At 44.2% G+C, this 19823-nt stretch overlaps 2 protein-coding genes across 3 annotated transcripts in view; both read left to right on the forward strand.

The window, feature by feature from the left end:
* The window catches only part of LOC135401339 (transmembrane protein 272-like), a 100635-nt gene extending 91125 nt beyond the window's left edge, over window positions 1-9510 (forward strand). The window contains exons 1-6 of one of the 2 annotated variants that reach the window (XM_064633688.1): window positions 2719-2828; window positions 3560-3630; window positions 6036-6152; window positions 6844-6903; window positions 8023-8220; window positions 9068-9510. In XM_064633688.1, coding sequence (XP_064489758.1) covers window positions 3618-3630; window positions 6036-6152; window positions 6844-6903; window positions 8023-8220; window positions 9068-9252 — 573 coding nt within the window. In that variant the 5' untranslated portion in view covers window positions 2719-2828; window positions 3560-3617 and the 3' untranslated portion in view covers window positions 9253-9510. Of the gene's footprint in view, window positions 1-2718; window positions 2829-3559; window positions 3631-6035; window positions 6153-6843; window positions 6904-8022; window positions 8221-9067 lie in introns of those variants that run through there. The other variant, XM_064633689.1, reaches the window with a different exon arrangement.
* Window positions 9511-11363: 1853 nt separating this feature from the next.
* Window positions 11364-16729, forward strand: LOC135401334 (transmembrane protein 272-like). Its single transcript, XM_064633680.1, has 6 exons — window positions 11364-11484; window positions 12264-12304; window positions 12397-12501; window positions 13270-13329; window positions 13931-14128; window positions 15027-16729. The coding sequence occupies exons 2-6, from the start codon at window positions 12292-12294 to the stop codon at window positions 15203-15205; spliced, it is 555 nt and encodes a 184-aa protein (XP_064489750.1). The 5' UTR covers window positions 11364-11484; window positions 12264-12291; the 3' UTR covers window positions 15206-16729.
* The last annotated feature ends 3094 nt before the right edge of the window (window positions 16730-19823 follow it).

Below are 19823 nucleotides of genomic sequence, written 5' to 3' on the forward strand. Positions count from 1 at the left end.
CGTGGAACACAAACGCGCTGATTACGTTCGTGAATCTATTAAAGTACAAGCTTGATAAATTCACGAACGTTTTCAGCGCTTTTGTGTTCTATTTAGCTGCGAAATGAAGTGCTTTTCGTGTAGTAGTTTCTCATTTCGCGAAGTGGACAGAAAATGTTACCTATACCTGACACATTAATGTGTGGTCAATCCTATCTCTATATTATATATATGTATATATCTATATATATTGCCACCTTCAAATGTGGTATTTCGCCCTAAGTTTGCTTTTAAAATTTCTGGTCTGCATTGATCCCCTTCTCAATACTCCCAGCAAAACCACTTGGTACTTGTACCTGGTACCTGTCGGCGATTGTGTGAACCACTGTTTTTGGAAACACCTGTGCAGTGTCACGTGAGCTGAATGTTTAGGTACACTCTCCCAATGCACGTTGTCTCTCCACTCGTATTGGTGAACGTACAAAAAGGGTCTTGATGTTCTATTACAAACAATATTCATCAACAACAATTTGCGTACAGTTTTCTTAGAGCAATAACGTTCTCAAAGTTCCTAGGAATTTGTTTGCGAGACTAAGCTGCATATCTAACTGTAGATGAGCAATGAAATGTTGCTTAGACGTGTTATGCTTTCGTCCGTCTTGAAGTAGCAGACGACGCGACGACCCCGAGACGTCTGCTTTGGAGGCGCGACAACGCCAAAGAACGCTGGCTTATTCTTGAAAACGTGTTAAGATCATTACTCTTTATTGCTCGTGATGGAATACACTGAAGAATGAGTTCATTTTAACAAATTGTTGCTCAAGGGCGTCATTGCTCGCCTGCCTTAGGCAGCAAAGCATCACGGTTGGCTTTCATTGCTGGGCAAAGAATATGGAAACATTTGTCACATGCGTTCCAGAAATAGGCAGTCATTTCAGGAAGCCTGTTTTTCTTTTTTTTTTTTTTTTTTCGTTTTCTGCTTCTCATTTTGTGTGGTGTGTGTTGCAAAGTTCAACACATAAGACTATAGGGCACGGCAGTGCATATGATTGGAATCTTCTTTGAGCTTTCGAAAAACTGTCTTAAAATTGATTCTATCCAGTTACAGATAGGCATCAAAAGTAATCGACGTCATTTTTTAGGGCTACTAGACGCATAAGCCACAAATATTCCGCTACAGCGCAGAGAACAACCAGCGCAGTATGTTATCAGATGGAACATTATTGACCACCAATCACAATCAGAAGCACGAACTGTTCCTCACACTGATTATCATCACTGACGTCAACAACAACAAAAGATGATCAACATGGGATGGGGTGTTTCACCGCGGTGGTGCGCTACCCTATCCCATTGCATGTGGAACATAATATGAAGATGATGAAGGAAGGATGAAAATACGTCACAAAATTAAAGCGTCTGGAGCAATCCACGAACAGATGAAGAACCCGACGATGGAGCACAGGATCTTCATAGGGGCCAATGAGTGCAGGTAAGTCGAGCAGTCCCTTGCTGGTAAGCCCATCACACAGTATCCGCCTTTGCGGGCAGCAGAATGCACATTCCATTAGAATGTGCAGGGTATTCGCCACGACACTGCAGATGGAACAGAGGCTCGTGTCACAGCATTTGATCACTTGAATTGTGGGGTGAAAGCCACATTGAGGCGGAGTCTACTCAGGAGGGAGGTAAAACGGCGTAATAAACGGACAGGGAAACTACACGACAAATTTGGGTCTATACCGAATACATGAGAGGTTGAGCCGTGATGTCCCGGCGCCAATTGCTGCAGAGCCACGGATTGAAACGACGCAGTTAGTAGGGTCCTTCTGTCACCTCTCGACAGCACAATGGGCACGGCTCTCGGGGACTCATGGGCAGCCGTTGCCCCCCTCATTGCCTGTTAAACCGCAGTGTCCAGGAATCCACTGCAGAGATATATGATGACCTTCATCATGTAGACGCTAAACTCGGTGGAGAATGTCTACTACGATGGGGGCTAGCGGCCCACGAAGCCCCATGGTTGCCACACATTGCAGAGCAGCCCTTGCACCAACCTTGCAGACCAACCAGACACGCGGGGGAACTTGGTATATCTGCTGCAGAAAGAGTAGGATGGCGTACAGCTCCGCCGATGTTGATGACGTACGATGTGAGAGAAGACATCCACGTGAGACTGCATCAGATGGGATGACAAAAGCTGACGACGAGGCATTTCACATTTCGCTCAGCAGCAGTACTAACTCACAATGCAAGCATCGTTTTTTGCTACATCAATATTACACCCAAAACACATCCTTCTTTCACCTTTTGTTAGATTATCTTTTATTTCCTAATTTTATTTTGATTTCATTTAATTTCCTTTTTTCATTTCTCATTTTCTTTTTCTTTCTTTTTTCCGGAATAGCAAGCCGACGTCACGTTTGGCTGACCTTTCCTCCATTTTTTTTTTCTTTGTTCAAATAAATATATCCCCCCCTCCTCCTCCCGGAACGAATATGAATAAATGGTGGTTCTGGTATCGTGGCAACGGCAACGAAGGCGCCCCCGATATTAATTTTGTTGCCGCGACACTATGCGCACTGCAATGTACGTTATTAAGATACTTGGCTCAGGCAATAAGGCATAACATTTGTAGAGGTTGGGAGGGGTAGCGTAAGTGTGTCAACGCGACAAGAGGTCGCGACCACTCTCTCGTCGCTAACTAGTGTCACGTGGACTGTACACGTTCAACAGCAATGCCATAGCTTGAGAACGCGTTCTTCAAGTGACGCCGCATGTCAACCGCTCCTTCAGTGCAACCTCAGGAAGTGACGGAACGGCAGACTTCTATTGTTGACCAGCACCTGGTAAGGACTGTTATCTTTGCTGTCACTATCATTTTTGCTTTGGCGTTTTTGAGTTAAAGGAGAATTTATTAAACTCAAGAACGGAATATGAACAGCTACTTCACACCTTATAGTTGACATACGCCTTACATACGCACACACATAGTGAGTTACATAGTGTATCGCACATATCTATGTTGTGTTCTTTCGGATGCCCTGCACTGTAAGTTCTTAACCTAATTACCTAGGACATTCACGAGGAACCGCTGAACAATGTTGCGGTTAGCGAATCTGTATAACCTCGTATGCTGCAGGGCAAATGTCGTCACAGTTCTTCGTGAAGTCGACCCAAGACGCACCAGTCATTTCCTTGTGCAAATGACAGACACAAAATACATCCGCTAACCGCAGATACTCAGTCCTTTTCAGAAACTAGCCGAACGTTGAACAAGTAAGTCCTGTAAGTCCTGGATAGGATAGTTCGCGGATCAGGGAGTGACTACCTTTGAAGTACCCAGATAATTTCGCATCTCATTAAGGTCATCATTAAAGCCTCCAGGGATATTAAAGGGTCCAAGCTATGAATGGCGCACGTGGAAGCTTCCGTCGGCAGCCAATTGGTAACGCCGAGGGAAAGTATGAGAGCGCTACCTTGTCCCGTATCCTTTGTCGAGAACTGTACGCTGCTTGGCTATACTCGTACGACTGGGACTGGTGTTAATCGTCGCATGTATTTTCTTTGGCACTTCTAGGACATCAACTCGTACAGAACATACCACGCACGTTTAGAGTCATCACAGTGAAAGCACCATGGCCACTCCTGGTGAGGACAATCGAGTAGCCAAATAGCATGTCATCTCACGAGCAATGTCGATAAAACAGGGTGTGATTGTTTTATCCTTTACAGATTTTTTTTAAAGCAGCACTGATGTCGCTTTTACAGGCGGGTTATGCGGCCATCCTCTGGGAAAGCTCATGTAACTACTGGACGACTAGTTAACTAAAATTCACTAATTCCCTTTTAAATTAGATGCTTTCCGGAAAGTGCGAGACATCAGAATTGGAGGCGACCATTATTTGAATCCTCCCTCATAATTAAAAAAACCTCAAACGCGCACGTACTTTGAGCTATAAACTTTAACTAACTACATAATAATAATAATTTATTAATGAGTTAATAAACTTTAACTACAAACGCCAAACTTTGGTATGCAAATGAGGCGAAACCAGAACTACACACTTCACGAGCGCAGAAACGTCATCGCTTTGGCTTATCTCGTCCGGAAAGTTGTCTATCTGCCAACACATGAGCGTTTATTCCGATCAGCTCGATCGCTACAAAACACGTGACCTTCCGACGCGAACACTCTATCCCTCTTTTTGGGCTCCGGAAGTGCCTCGTACTCAAAAGACGCGCTGGTTTCTCCGCAATGCCAATTTCCCCATTCATCATCATTCATTTATTTGTTGTTGTTGAGAAAGAGGACGGATTCGAATAATGGTCACTTGCAATACTGCCGTCTCCCATTTTCGCGAAAATATGTAATTAAAAAGTTAATTAATGAATTTTAGCGAATTATTCGTCCAGCATATTCGCAGTCTCTTTCCCACAGGGCGTCCGCCTCGCCGTGTAACCCGCCCGTGAAAATGACATCAGTGCAGCTCTCACAGATATCTTTTTCTGTTTATATATACAGGGTGTTTGCACTAACGTGTCCAGAAATTATATTTAAAGCGAGCGATAAAAGAAGAGCAAGTGGTACTTTTCTGCTACTTGAGTAAGAAACAGGTATACTGCTTCACTAGTAGCACCTGTTTCTTAGACAAGCAGCCGAAAAGTAGCGCTGGTTTCTCTTTTATCGCTCGCTTCAAATAAAATTTCTGGACACGTTAGAGCAAACACTCGGTATATCTTTATTCGATGAGAAAGAACAGCCTTACAAATCAGCATGGAGATATTTTACATGTCAGAGTGTGAATCAACACATTTGTCATGACTATGACATGGGGGGATGCTGGGTGAGTCTGAACCAATCTTTTGTTGCGTTCATTAGAAGTTGGTGGGTCTGCCCTCCCCCTCCCCCTCAAGGGAGAGGAAAGCCGGAAAGCAGCCCCTGTTAAAGACGCGTAGCGTCAATGAGGTCATGCAACAGCATCCTTCCAGAATTCCAAAGCCAGCACTGATTGAAGTACACTGATGTCAGGGACAAAATATCGCTCGGAGAAAAACACAGAACGGACTAGATCCTACACAACTCGTGTTCCTTCACAAACTAGCCATTCGGTGATAGCTTCAAATTTTATAAATGCGCCACTATGCAACCGTCCAAATGAATATTACTTCACTTGTACGCTTCATGAATCAGTATGGAAGATGGAAAATACACTGAGACCCAAGAAAAGTTTCAATGTTCTTTCTGTTTCCACCGATTTCTGAACTGCATACAGAGACAGACAAACCTATCTGTACAAGAAGTACTTCTCATAAGCATTGCTAAGTGACTGTCCAGGCCCCACTAATGACAGAAACAACAACAACAACTAGATGTGACATGGAGTGTTTTACCGCTCGGGTGCAGTACCCATATCCCATTACAGGTCACACATTAGCTTACTCTGATGTACTGATACTGATCTGATCTGATATACTGATACTCTGGTACTGATATGAGGATGAAGCGAAACAAGTTAGTATGTATGATTTCTTCACGGAACAGTACAGGTGTCATCGGGTAACTGTGGATTACTCAATAAAAAGACGACGAAATCGAGCAAAAGCGTCGAAGGGAGCTGAGAGAGTTATTGGAAAACATAGTATAACCCTAGAGTGTCTGGCGCAAAATCGGTGACCTCGAACTTCATAAACATTTGACAGACGTCGACGGTGTTGCACGAGGCCAGTCTACAAGCGCCCGTAATTGAAGGCGTCTCGAAGGACTTCCTGCCCATATACTATTCAACTGAGCAGTCTCCGTTTCGTGTAGCTCACAAGCCATATAACTCGAAATCTACAGAATGGCGTTATAATACAAAATGCGATATTTATATGTATATGCTTATGCACAAAAAAAAAAAACATTTCTTTTACTTTTATAATTCCCAAGACTGACGACCGCTTGCAGAACGTGCATGGAGAGAATTATTTCACACTCGCACCACATCTGTTCTTTACACATTTATAAATGGATGTTCCGTCTAATCGAAGAATCGTTTCCATTCATTAAACAGCTGGACCAAGACCGTCTCTAATAGCTCGGATGCGCGATGCAATAATTGGAGCTTGCGGTCCAAAAACATTTGTGGGAGGAGTACTTGGAGTCGTCTGCATGAGCGCCTGTTGTAAATGTAAGTTTATCAAATTATGTTACACCTAAAAACACGTAAGGCTAAATATAGCGCATTTGGAGTGCATGCCTGTTGCAATCGCTATGTGCTATCCCTGAGGAAAAGACAACGAAAAGGAAATTGTTCAAGGAATATTGTTCTGAAGAAATTGTTCTAACGTTCCTGCGAACCACCGAATCGCCTACTGAAAACACGAAACGTTACGAACGATCGGTGTCGTTTTTCTTGCTGCTTTATTGGTTATAATACTGTCTAGCGAGGCTAAAAACAGAGCTGGCAAGATTGTTCGCACCACCTTTTTTCTTTTTTTTTCCTCGTTGACCCGGAATCGGGAAACTGAAACCAGAAGCAATATCTGCTAGTGTTCACCCAGAGTAGAGTAGAGGGAAACTAGGCTCATGGAGTTGGGTGAGACACATCTGCTGCTCCATTTCGTTTAGTAGATGGTAGAAACCTTTTTTCCTTAGTCAAGTATGTAAGGAGAGGGAACCGGAGAAAAGGGGAGAAAACGGGGCAGGCTGCGTCTACCATGCAACTTGAATGAACCGCGTTATTTATTTATTTATTTATTTACTTATTGCAAAATACCCTGCAGCGCCAGGGGGCAAGGGGGTGTTCCTCAAAGATTGTGCTTTCTGAAGTCAGCTAGAGATTGAACTGTGGAGTAAAAACCGTCTCCTTTACTTCGCAGTTATAGAAGTCATCCTGCTGTCACTCTTACTCCCTTTACATATTGCCATGATCGTAGTAGGTAAGTCGTGATATCATTTATCCGTCGATCCGTAAATGCTGCATGGTCGGTGACCGCGCTGTCAAAGGAATGAGATTGTAAACGTGCGGACTCGCGCACTTTAGCCCGAAGAGGAAAAGCACGGTGCCAGTCCGCCGCGTGACTCACAAGAGGCCCCCGAACTGTTTATGTGAACCTGTGCACCTATATCACACATCATGTACATCCTCGAAAGAGAAATAAATATGCTGCCGAGCAGTCGTGTGTTTTGAGCCTCTAGACAAGCGGGAGAATTGTCTACAAGATGATACTAAGAAGCCTGCCCGTTTCAACTCGGAAATCTACGAAACGGCATGTTATAAAATTTTATTCACGAAAAAAAAAAAAAGAGAAACTCGCGAGAAATAGGAATATAACATTCTTGAAAAAACAACAAGTATAGGTAAATTGTTTACCTTACGCGGACCTCAGGTGTCAAATTTTGAAATATAAGGTGACGCGTGTGCAATTACTGTGCGCTTGTTCAACCTCACAACGCCACGACATGTACTCTAATTCGTATCGGGTTACTCTACCGGAGAAATTATACTGCAGCGCCACCAGGTATGCTCCCCATGTAGCTCTGTCATAGAGCCTCTACTACTATAACTACTACTATAATGTTATAGACTGTATGCCCGCGACCACTTGATGAGTTGGGAACTCTAAGGGTCTAATTCTTAAACGATCCTTGACTCTACCCTCCACTCCAGACCGGTTTTGTGCTTCAAAAACTTGCCTTAACTCGAAAGGTCCTCAGAGCGGAGGAACTCCTTCGCCCCCCTTTCCTGGAATGCCGTACGGTAGGGCCAGTGTTTACTGTCTCCTTAGAGTACAATGGCGCATCATGTAGAGGAGCGCTTCTTTCCTCCACTCACTGGAGTGGAGGACCGTTCAAGAATACGGCCGTAAGTTTGAGCATAAGTTCTTCGTTCTTGTTCTGTGGAGTCTTCACGCATTTCGTGGTAAATAGTGATTTGCAACGTAATTTCCGTAAAAGTTAACAAAGCCAAACGCTATCTGAATTCCCAGCCCAAGGATCGAATCACTTCAGTGTTGTGTATATAGCGCGGGTGAAACAATTTGTGCTGAATATTTCAGGAGCCTTATATCTGAACGACTGCCCCGTTGAGAAATTTATCCCCATCTTCCTGGTGACTGGAGGGACAGTAGGAACCGTGAAGGACATTTTGAACATCTGCAAGAGACGATCGGAGAATGAAGAAGGCACCGCTCAGATCGGAATTTCGTGCTGCACTGGCATTCTCTACACCTTCATGTTTGGATGGTTTATAGCAGGTAAGCTGTGGAAAGCATATACGTATTAATAATGCGTCCTGGAGTAGCCAGTCCCGAGTGGTTCGAGACTAATATCTCCATTTTTTTTTCTTTTAAAAATCAATCAATCAATGCAAACTGAACAGACACTCAGAAAAGGAAGCCTCTCACATTCGCGGTCACGTGTTCGTCGATGTTTTAAGGGCACAGATCCGAAGCAGACAACGATATTCGAAAAAACTAAACATTGCGTTTTATTTCATTTAGCTATGCGAGCTCTCCGCCGTCCGCCCAAAAATTAGGCGGTTGAAAGACGATCCATATCCTTTGTCTTACAAAGACGGTTCACAAAATTAAATATGCAAAAATATTATTGTAACATTCGCGTAAATATATTTTGGTCACACGTGACATTATCATCATCATTATCACGATCATCACCATCCTGCGCGCTGCTGCTGTGGTATGAAATAGCACGCTAAACAGTAAAACAAAAGACGAAATGAAACACGAAATAATTAACTCGAGTTAATGAACCGTTTTCATCATTACGTTTTTCCCTTTTGGTGCATGTTCTCGGAAATTTTGATTCATGAAATAACTGACGTTCTGAGGCTGGAACAACATAAAGGACAAATACATACAAAACCTCATATTGCATTGTATTTGTCCTTTCTATGTTGTTCCAGCCCCAGAACATCAGTTCTCTTAGAGCCTGGACCGGTAATCCACAAGTTGTGGGTTCAAGTCCTACAGCTGGCTTCAGTGATTTCCGTCTTTCATCGTTTGGTGCATGATTTCATAGTTATCACATAGACTTTAAATACATCTTCATGGTTCATTGATGACATGTCGGTTTTCTGTATAGGTTGCGTGTGGGTGTTCGGAAACTACCAGCCAGACTTCGATGACCCTACGAGCGCTAAATACTGCAACAAGACACTCTATAACTTCGCATTTGGAACCCTCATCGCTTCATTCGCATTGACTGGCTTCATGTGCCTCCGAGAATGCTGCATGAAGGCATGCGCATCGTGTATGGTGGCTGACTAGCAGTTATGTTACTACTGGTAGCTTTCTAGTGGTCAGACATTTTCGTTATCTATAGAGGTAGGCTCTAAAGCATGACTTACCTGTTTATCAAGTCGGCATCTTATGCTATGTGAGTGATACTTTCTGCTTCCGCTATCGAAGCTGCTCCACTGCCATTTTCGTTTGTTTGAATACATATTTCGTAAGAACTTTGAGGATCAGCATTGTGATCAGTGTAAAAAAAAGTCATATAAAATAAAATTATGTGAATGACGGTGACATGGTGTGTATCCCAGCTTCATCTGCGTGACTCTTCCAGTGGATATAATTTGATGAGTTAGCACATCAAACAGGTGTAAAGAGACTGAGAGGTGACACGGGTTCGAATCCTGTCGCCGGTTGTGCTGTCTGAGGTTTTCCCTGGGTTTTCCCTGGGTTTTCCGAAGACTCTCCGGACGAATGTCGGCACAGTTCCCCCTGAAGTCTGCCCAGGATGCATACTAACCCTGCTGTCCCCCCTCCTTCCTGCTGTCCTCTCTCCATCTGTCCATGTCTGTACGCCGCTCATAGCCACAGTTGCTTCGCGGCGCTAACACTGTATTAAAAAAACAGTTGTAAACAGAAGCACTGAATTATCGGCGTGATTGACGTCAACGGAGACCGAAATGCTGCCGACATGTAGGCACGCCTTCTCGATGTGCTCTCCCATCAGACGAAATAAAAGAACAGTCACTTCGTAGCCACAGTTTCTATCCATGCAGATTAGGTCGGGCACAGTTTGCAAAAAGAGCTTCAGCACATAACACGTTCCCACGCAGTCATCATTTCGAATGATAATTGTTCTCTCTCCCGTTGTTGAAAGCGCCAAGCGTACGTCTTTCGTGATACTTGTTACCTTTATATCAAACGACACGAAATGGCGTGTGCTCCACCGCACTCTCCTCAAATCAGGAGCGATAAAAATATCGGTCTGTGCGGAGATTATCCTGCCTCCTGTTCTCGTAAGTGATGCGCGATTTCCTGGCCCCAGATGACGAAGTAAACTGCTACACAGATGGTTAACGACATACCATATGCTCAGCAGAATCGTGCGCTACGTCGCAGAACGAGAATTTTCATGCGGTATCAGAAATTCTACTTTTGAAAATCACTTTCACTTCGAAGCATGGTGTTCAAATTCAAGTGAACAGCTACGTTTTCTTTTTCTTTTTTCAGTAACAGCTTTTTCAGTTCGTGGCTGTTCAAGCACCGAGATGTGTAGAACGTGATGTCTCTTGCAATACCGGCGTATCTGGTGTTTTTTGAGAGAAAAAATAAAAACACGGATCTCGTCTCATCAAACAGCCGTGAAGTGTTGATATTAGGGAGTAGCGCGTGTTAGTAGATAGCTGATAACGTGGTTCCCGAAGAATCGTATCTATCGTATTCAATCAACGGATAAGATTTAAAGTCATGCACGCTGCCATTGGTTGCGGTATGTGCGATAACGTCACCATGAATCTACCGTGCTTACCGGAACCAATGGCAGCGTGCATGACTGACTCGTATCAGTTCGTATCAATGACTCGTATCATGATGCCAGCCACTCGAAGGGAGTCAGGCGATTGGCTTATCATGTTTTCGGATACGTTATCGTGAAACTTCTACGTTTTTATAAAACTACCTATTGGTTCTGCTAGGTACGGTAGCTTCTTGGTAACGTTATAAGCGGACTGCTAACACTATCGACTAGGGAGTTTTTGGGAAACCGTTGACAACGTGGCTTGAGTCGAACCGTATCAATCGGAATGAATCAGTGCACAAGATTCTGAGTCACACGCGACTGCGATTGGCTCCGATAGGCACGATAACCTTACCAACGGTGTGCACAAACTGCCTATCCACGCGGTAACCGGAATGCCGTTGTACCCTTGCGCCAGAATTTTCCCCCGTAATAAAGCCTAGGGCATCGGGACTTCCAGTACATCCTGATCTATATAGCGATCACAGTTGGCCATACAGCATTTCGTGTCCTCATGAGCGACACACATGCTACAACTTGCAGACACGCGCGCGAAGATTACGTGGCTTACAAAAACACATGTTTCCAAAGTGACGTATGGGTATCGGCGCCAAAGTGAGAGGCCCAGCTGTTGTTCGCTCTTTTCTGAAGTCCTGTCGTCTGTTGTGCTTCAGTTCGGTGCGCTATGCTATACGCTGCTAAGAAGATTTGTTTCTGAGAAGAGTTTGAAATGTGACATTCGCCACGAAAAGGTAACGCCTATTGTTAACCGGAGCTTTCCAGTGGTCATTGACGTCTTAAATGCAGTAAACTTTGCTATGCATTTGTAACCTAAATCACAGTTGTCTCGCGACGTGAAGCCACGAATCGTTATTAGGCAAAAACTGAACATGAAATGAAGAAAAGCAACGCGCAGCGAAAACACTAGACATTACCACAGATGAAAGAGATTGATTCTTTGGTAGAAATTTGTGACGAGAATCCCCGCGGACAACGGGAAATAGAAGTGTTAATATTTACACATTTTACGTTAGCTGATAGACTTTCCTTCGTGACGGTGACATCAGGCCTTCTTACATTGGTAACTGAGCTTTGATCTTGACATCGTTGCACGATTTCATAAAAATATCGCCAATTTTGACGCAAAACTTAGCGTTGATACGATGCGATTTCTTAGCAGCCATGTCAAACACATGGAAGAGTCGGAAATACTCCGAAAGGCATAGGCTAGAGCGACGGCTAGTACTTATATAGTACTTGCAGATCAAGGATACGCAGGGTTATCAACCTCACGTCTTTACTACACTTCGTTGGTGCGCAATTATTAAGTAGACCGGGACCTGTATTGCGCAGAATTGTGTTCTGGCCCGAATATTGTGTATAATTTTTTTGTAATTAGCAACATTCGGAAGAGTTTACGGTGTGTTCCATTCCTGTTGAGTGTCCCCGTCCTGCTAGCAACTGTGTTATCATTTTCAATTCTCCTTTACACTGTTGAGTTCTAATGTGCACACAATAAACACGTCCGTAGGCATTCAATCAAGCACAAAGCAAGTACGATGAACACTTCCGGTAAGAGCGACCGTATATAGAGCACTTGTTACAGTGCGGAACGATGTTCTGTCCCATTGTTGACGGTATCCGATAATTTATGCTTACTGCAGCTCCACGAGGTACATCGACGATTGCGCGGATACGAGATGCGAACAGAGACTCCAAGAACCTTAAAGAGTTTGTGACAGCGGTGCTGGCCATCATATGGGGATCAAGTGAGTCCATTGTCGAGTCGTCATCTTCAAGGTCCGTGTTTGTGTGGGAGGTATAACAGCGCAAGGTTCTGGATACGAAACTTTGCGCAAGAAAATATTCAGGATCAAGTGCTTCTGTTACAAAGGGACATTCGGGAGTTCCGAATTCAGATGATCAACTGACAGATGGAAATTATCAGCTGACTGGTCTTTTCTCCTCAAATTTAATACAATCTATACCAGCTTGGTGTGCTGTCGTTTGAGACTTCTGAACCTGCATATAAATGTTCTGGTCAGGATATTTAACGTGCCAAAGTACACAGTAGTACAATTTCAATGCAATGTCCGATGTTCTTTTGGCAGATGGGTGTTATAAATGGCGCATCATATTCAGAAAGCTAGTCCTTCCCGACGCCTCTTGAGCCTCCTGGTGATATATAGTGCGGCGTCTCCTGCGTTTTCATTGCGTTCTCGATGTAGCAACATCTGCGTAGTGAATATTTATGCGTACCAATACTTACACATACCTACTATTGTTAGCTGGACTGCATGAATCTTGCACTATCTTGCTATAAACGGCTGAACCATGCAACCCTGAATGAAGACATTGTTAGCCCTTCTTACTTTGGTACCATACTCTGCCCAGCACACCTTCCCTTCACACCGAAGATGTCCAGCGAATGCCCACACAGTTAGACAGCCACAGTTGCTGAACTGTATTAACAGGGAGTCGCTAAACTACTGTATACAAAGGTCACCAAGCTGACAACACATTTATTTCTTTCGCAGTCTTTGTGCTGATTTTGAAGGCATTCATCGCAGGACTGCAGATTGCCATGATAGTGATAGGTGAGTGAATTTTTAGCTCTGAAATCCGAACGCTCTTAGTTTGCTATGTGAATGTTGTGTTGTGCTCTCAGTAACACTACAAAGACACACTGTTGACGTTCGCATCGGTGGTAGGTCCCCAGCTAGCCCATCCTGTAGCACCGTCACTCACTGCTTTTCTTCTCGGATTTTCTAAGGGACAGTTGCCTCCTTTATACTGGCGGCGGTGAATCGCCCACCCCATCACCATTAATGTATGCGTGTGTGTGTTTATACTGGTTGGTTGGTGGTTGGTTAAATAACACAGGGAGGTTGAATTCGCGCAAGCGAATCCTGCTACCCCCAAACTCCTTTATACTCTTTAATAGAGCTGTTCCCATTTTGTGACTTTGATGTCCTCCTGCACTGACATTATCTGGCCGCAAGGAGTTCATGTCACTCCAGTTGCAACGATCTCATATCATTATTCGTCCACCGTCCCATCATGTGATATATCATGCAAAACATTGTGCCCTGGAGAGTTGAGCCACAAATGAAGTGGTTAATTTCGTCGTTCACCGTCACAGCTGTACTTGTGGTTGTCTTTTACGCAAACGAACCACTTCGTTGCTGAATATTTCAGGCGCCTTGTACTTGAATGACTGCCCCGTTGAGAGATTCATCCCCATATACCTGGTTACCGGAGGAACTATAGGAACTGTGAAGATCATTCTAGGTGTCGCCCGGAAGCTATACGAAAACGACGAACGTCCCGTTCCCACTAATATTGAACGCTGTGGGGCAATCCTCGACTGCTTCCTCGCTGGATGGTTCATAGCAGGTATACTTTGTTTCGACTGTGACGAATCAAATTATGGTGCAAGTGCCAGTTGCTCCGATACTGAGCTCAATACTGGCAATTTTTATCTCCGTTTCATTGCTTTCTTGGTACTAAGTCATGTAAAAGTAAAGTAAGCGGAAATATATTATCGGCGTCTGTGAGATGCCTTCCTTGAGGACTTAGCTGAAAAAGAAAAGTTTTATTGAAGCCTACCCTGTGGATACCATGTGGATACTCATAGGTATTACACTAAATGAAAAAAGCAGGAAAATTGGGAGTAATTGAAGCTTCTAGTTCACTAGATTGCAGTTACTCCCCATTTGAGTCCCCTGACCCCGAAATTTAGTCCCCCCAGCACTGCAAATGGTCAAATTCGCAAATGGTCTCTTGATTGCAACAGTCTTCGTGAATATGCGCTCTCCGTGAATTTGATGAAATACAAGGCTGTAGAACTTAGCTATATCTTAGCGATTTCCCATCTGCACAGAGTAAGAAATATACCGGTTCTTTCTTGACAAATCGTGCCCTGTGCGTGTCGCAAGGTTTTATATCACTCGACATGTCACGGTTGACGGTCTAATTCGAAGTACTTTCATTTATGCACACGAGTTATGTACCTGGGACTGTTGGAAGATAGCGTGAAATGCTGTCCCACTCTGACGTTCATTTAATCCCATGCATTTACTTCCTAACGGGACAAATTTTTGTCGCAATGCATTTAGCCCACCATTACTCCATTTTTTCCCCCTTAGACTGTATATACTGCTACATTGACCTCACTAGGTCACTGTATACGGCACAACCTCGCCGTCGCTCTTCACAAACTGTTTTGACGCGTATATAGGTTCCGATTTGATGTTGCCACTTTGTGGGCTCACTATGTGTCGCTTTTCCGCAGGTTGCATTTGGGTGTACGGGAACTACCTACCAGACTTCGATAGCTCCAAAGGTGCCGGGTATTGCAACAAAACCCTGTACTACTTCGCTTTTGGAACAGTTACCGGGACGATCGCGATTGCTATTTTCGGCTGTCTGTGCTCCACATGCGTGGTGACGTGCGTTTCTTTGAAAAAATAGGCACGCGTGGCAACATCTATACAGAGCGCTCAATGAGCGGAAGTCATCCCCATATCATCGTCATCATGTATTTTTCCCTCTCTCTCTATACAGAGCGCTCTGCATCTATATAGGCTGCCAGATACTGCTATTCTTCAGAGCTTGCATGGTCAAAGATTTATCAGTGTAGTTTGTTCTGTTCTTTTTATTTTTTTCAGTCAGGATATTTTGACGATGATTCCCGTTCTTAACCCCTTATTGGCTTATTATACACCATATGTTTTACGTATACGGTATAAGTAAAACATATGGTGTATGAGACGGGATAATCGGCAAAATATACTGACTGCAAAAAAAGAAAGAATGAAGAAAACAGAACTATATAACTACACTTATAAATATTATAAATAAATTATACCATATATCTTCACGGCGAATGCGAATTCGCTTTGCGGAACGTACTGGCAAATTTCGGCGCTTAGAAAGATATTTATTGCTCGAAACCCAATATTCATTAATCAAGCAAACCATGCAGAATATTTTCGCTGTGCTGTACAGCAGTCACTGCGCAATTCAATTTATCAAAACGCCCTGAAAAGGCAGACACGAGCAGTTCGGCGCGACCTTGGAAATCCGACTCGATTGCTTGGCTTGACGTAATCACGTCCCCATGATGTAGCACAAGCGTGTGGAGCAGCCTTTGAAGTCTTCTTAATTCCTCACCGAGAGTTCGTCTGCTACGGATACGGTGCGGCGCTATTTGCGGGGCGCTGTCTACGTCACTGAGTGACGTTAGCAGCATTCCAGGTCTTGAAGGAGTTCAAGAGTTTATAGATGGTGTGGTACATCAAAGACCCTCCGCTCGCTACGCCGCAACGAGAAACAAACAAATTATTTCTGGAAAGTATCTTCACTGTCCGTTTAAAGCTGACCGCTTAGTGACAGCATGAAGTTTGGGAAGACGAGAGCTCATGAAAGTAATAATGAGTTTTAGTATACCGTACGCTATCGCCTTTGCGTACGCAAGGAATAGCGCTGGTGGTTCTGCGCATGTGCAAGCCATAAAGAGAGCTTTGAGCATTGCGCAGAACTGCCTTAAGAACTGTCTTATGAACTGCCTTATGAACTGCCTTACGAACGCAAAGGCGATACAGCGCACGATATACTAAAATTCACTAATTTCACAAACGTCCGTAAGGGGGTGGGGGGTATGTTTATTACGAAAAAGAAAGGAAAGGTCAGCCAGACGAAGGTCGGCTTGCTATTCCAAACAAAAAAAAGGCAAAGAAGGGAAGAAGGAAAGAAAAGGGGACGAAAAGAAAGGGGCAACGTGCGTTTGCGATGTCTTGGTGCAAAATCACAGGGACAAACACGAAAAAGCGGTGCTACAAGGGTCTTTTCGTGGCAAAGCTATGAACTGCGGCATTCTTTCGAGGTCAAGCGACAACTGGATGTTGCCGACGATGCAATATTCATATTTCTATCCTCGTTAAGCTTATTACTCCTCGTTGCTCATGATGAATAAACTAATTTTAGCAAATCCTCGCTCAAGGACTAACTGTACTATCTTGCAAGCGGAGAGCTGAAGGAATTAACAAACGACCCGGTGTGGCGGTGGGGATACACTTAATAGAGTGAAAGAAAAAAACGAAAATGTCAGCCCGGCTATTGCAAGCTTGCTATTGCGAAAAAGAACCTGAAAAATAAACAAAAAGACAAACTGAGAATAAACAAAAGGAAAAGAAAAAAATGAAAGAAGAACAGGCACGCAGTGCAGTGCTGTACAGGCACGAAAGAAAGTCCCAAGAATGTCCAGTCAGAGGGCAGACGCAAGGCCAGGGTCATTTAAGAAGTGGAGCAGGGCTGTGGTGACGGCCAAGGGCATCGCCTATAGCAGATTATGGCGTCCCGCTCGTTGGTGGTAGCCGAGGTCGTGCTGAAGACTGGGAGGTTGTAGGTTCGAACCCTACCACCGGCTGTACTGCCAGAGGTTTTCCCTGGGTTTTCCGAAAACTTTCCAGGCGAATGTCGGCGCAGTTCCCTCTGAAGTCGGCCGAGGACGCGTACTAACCACCGTGTCCCCCACACCTTCCTGTTTTCCCCTCTCCATCTGTCAACGTGTGTACGCCTCTCATAGCCACAGTTGCTTCGCGGCGGTAACAATAAACTTAAACGACTAACAAACGATTCAAATGACACAGCACTAGCTGCATGACATGTAAAGCAGACAGCACTTGTTGGCTTGTCATTCCAAAAAAAAGTGAAAGGGGGAAGACAAAAAAGGCAAAGAAAAGAAGGAAAGAAAAGGAAAAGAAAAATGAAGAACACAAAACTAAAGCTGAAGAATCACACACTCTGGCGGGATCCTATGATGTATGCACAACTGGTATAGAAATAAGAGGAAGGAAGAACAGAAAAAAAAAAGAAGAAAAACAGAGAGAACGTAAACAGTGAACGTGTACACAATTGAAGCATCACGCCTTCGAAAACTGAGTGCAAAAGGAACGAAATGCATTGAATCCTCTGTGTTCGACCCGCAATGCGCGCAATATAATGAATATGGTCAATGAAATGGAGCAGCGGAAGTTGAACCCGCTCGGAACAGATATGCGTTCCGAAGATCCTACCGTTACACCTCACTGGCAGCTGCTGGTACCTTTTCGACTGCTTCGTTTCATTGATCTGATTGCTTTAGGCGAAATTCAGGCTATGTGTTGTGTCATCCTCTATGTTTCTTCGCCTCACCTTCTACTGTGATAATGGTGGGCGGATACATATTTTACAAATTTCAAGATGTATTTTGGGGGTTGGTGCCTCTTCGCTCTATTGACCGGGACGCGCCGTGCCCCAAAGGTTGGTGTCAGCCTAGTGAGTTTTAGTATACCGTTGGTAAAGTTATCGTGTCTATATCGGAACCAATCGCACTCGTGCGTGACTCAGAATCTTATCCAGTGATTGGATCCGGTTGATACGGTGAGACGCTAGCCACGTTATCAACGGTGTGCTAAAACTCTCTATTGACAACGGGGATGCCACGATATTCCACCGTTAAGAATCCACCGTTTAAAATCTCAGGTGTTCAAAATCCCAGGTTTCTAAAAAGCTTTAATATGAAGAATGACGGGATGATAGTGTTGAATAATACATAATACTGACAAACCTCGCAGTATTGCGTGATTTTGACGTCACTAGAAGTCAGAGCCGTGAATAAAAATCAGGTTCTTGGCGACAGTTATAGGTTTAGCATGGCGGTCACATCAGAGCAGCAAAAATTATTAGATTTTCGTTTGGTTAGGTTAGTTTTCAGAGGATAGGTTAGTTTAGGTGTTTTTTGACAGTTCACCACGCCGTTGGGGGGCTCTCCACAGTTGGGCACGCACGCAACGCTACGCCAGCCCCGTTTGGGATTTTGAGCATATGGGATTCTAAACGGTGGATTCTTAACGGTGGCAATTCGGGATACCCCCATTGACAACACATACCCTCCTTGCGTATAATACACACTGTCCTTGCTGTCCGTGCCTTAGATGCTGACACTGTTCTCATGTCACGCTAAAGGTTGTATGTTTTTGTAACGCAGTGTGGTCAAACATTGTAACACCTCCCATCCTCCATGACCCATTTCTACAAAAGTTTAGCATGAGTCTCAGGCTCATTCTCAATAGCCTTGAGACTCTCACCCTGACGGGAGGACATCACGTTCCATGTGACCTTCTGACGCCGCCCACTCAAAAGTCTTTTCTTTCTTTTCTTTTGTTTCTATTAAGAGGGGATATCACCGAGGAGCCATCTCCGATTCACGACTTTGTCGCATGTAGATGGCGCCACAGAAACATCCGGGTCTCATCAAGGTGAAAGCTCTAATGAATACCCCTGTTACGAGTTTCTCCTCCGCGGGATTGTGTAGTTCCATAAACACGTGTGACCTCCTTGACTATTGAGGTGCAGGGATCTCCCGTCTTGTGTGGGTTGCCAAGGTCAACTGAGCTAAAGGAAAAAAGACAGGTCCGACCAAGGCGAATTCTTCTTCATTGTCTCTTTGTGGACAGCATCTCCTGACTTCTGGGGTTGATGTTATCTTAGCTTTCCTAAGCTTTCCATGTCTGAGTTCTTCGACACCAGCACGCAAAGTCGAAGTGTTACGTTTCGTTCGCCGCGCTTATTTCTTTAAAATTATATTGACCTGCTGATGTTTCTTTGGCTGGGAGTTGCAAAACATTTCGCAGATAGAAGCTAGGCTTTCGTAAAGCCAAGTGCTGTGTATTCACAGAAAAAAAATGTGGTGCATTGATTGATTGATTGATTACATTACCATATAGAATTTCTCCAATCTGCAAAACACACACGCAAGCGAACCTATGCTTGATTAACGATGAAAGGAGAAAGTCACTGAAAAGGTTAGCCAGCTGTAGGACTCGAACCCACATCTTAGTTCTTTCATGTCTATGCTTGATGTTTACGAGTCTCGGGATCCGGACAAAACGTCCCCGGACGAAATGTCCCCGGACGAAATGGTCCCCGGACGAAATGTCCCCAGATGCCGTCCGGTTGCACAGCCGTTGGTACCTCAAATGTGACCAATGTTTTTCATGCTACCATGTGCAGGGTTGATTGATTTAAATCACCGATTTTAATCGCG

The sequence above is a fragment of the Ornithodoros turicata genome, chromosome 7 (assembly GCF_037126465.1).
Source record: "Ornithodoros turicata isolate Travis chromosome 7, ASM3712646v1, whole genome shotgun sequence".
NCBI classification, from domain to species: Eukaryota; Metazoa; Arthropoda; class Arachnida; order Ixodida; family Argasidae; genus Ornithodoros; species Ornithodoros turicata.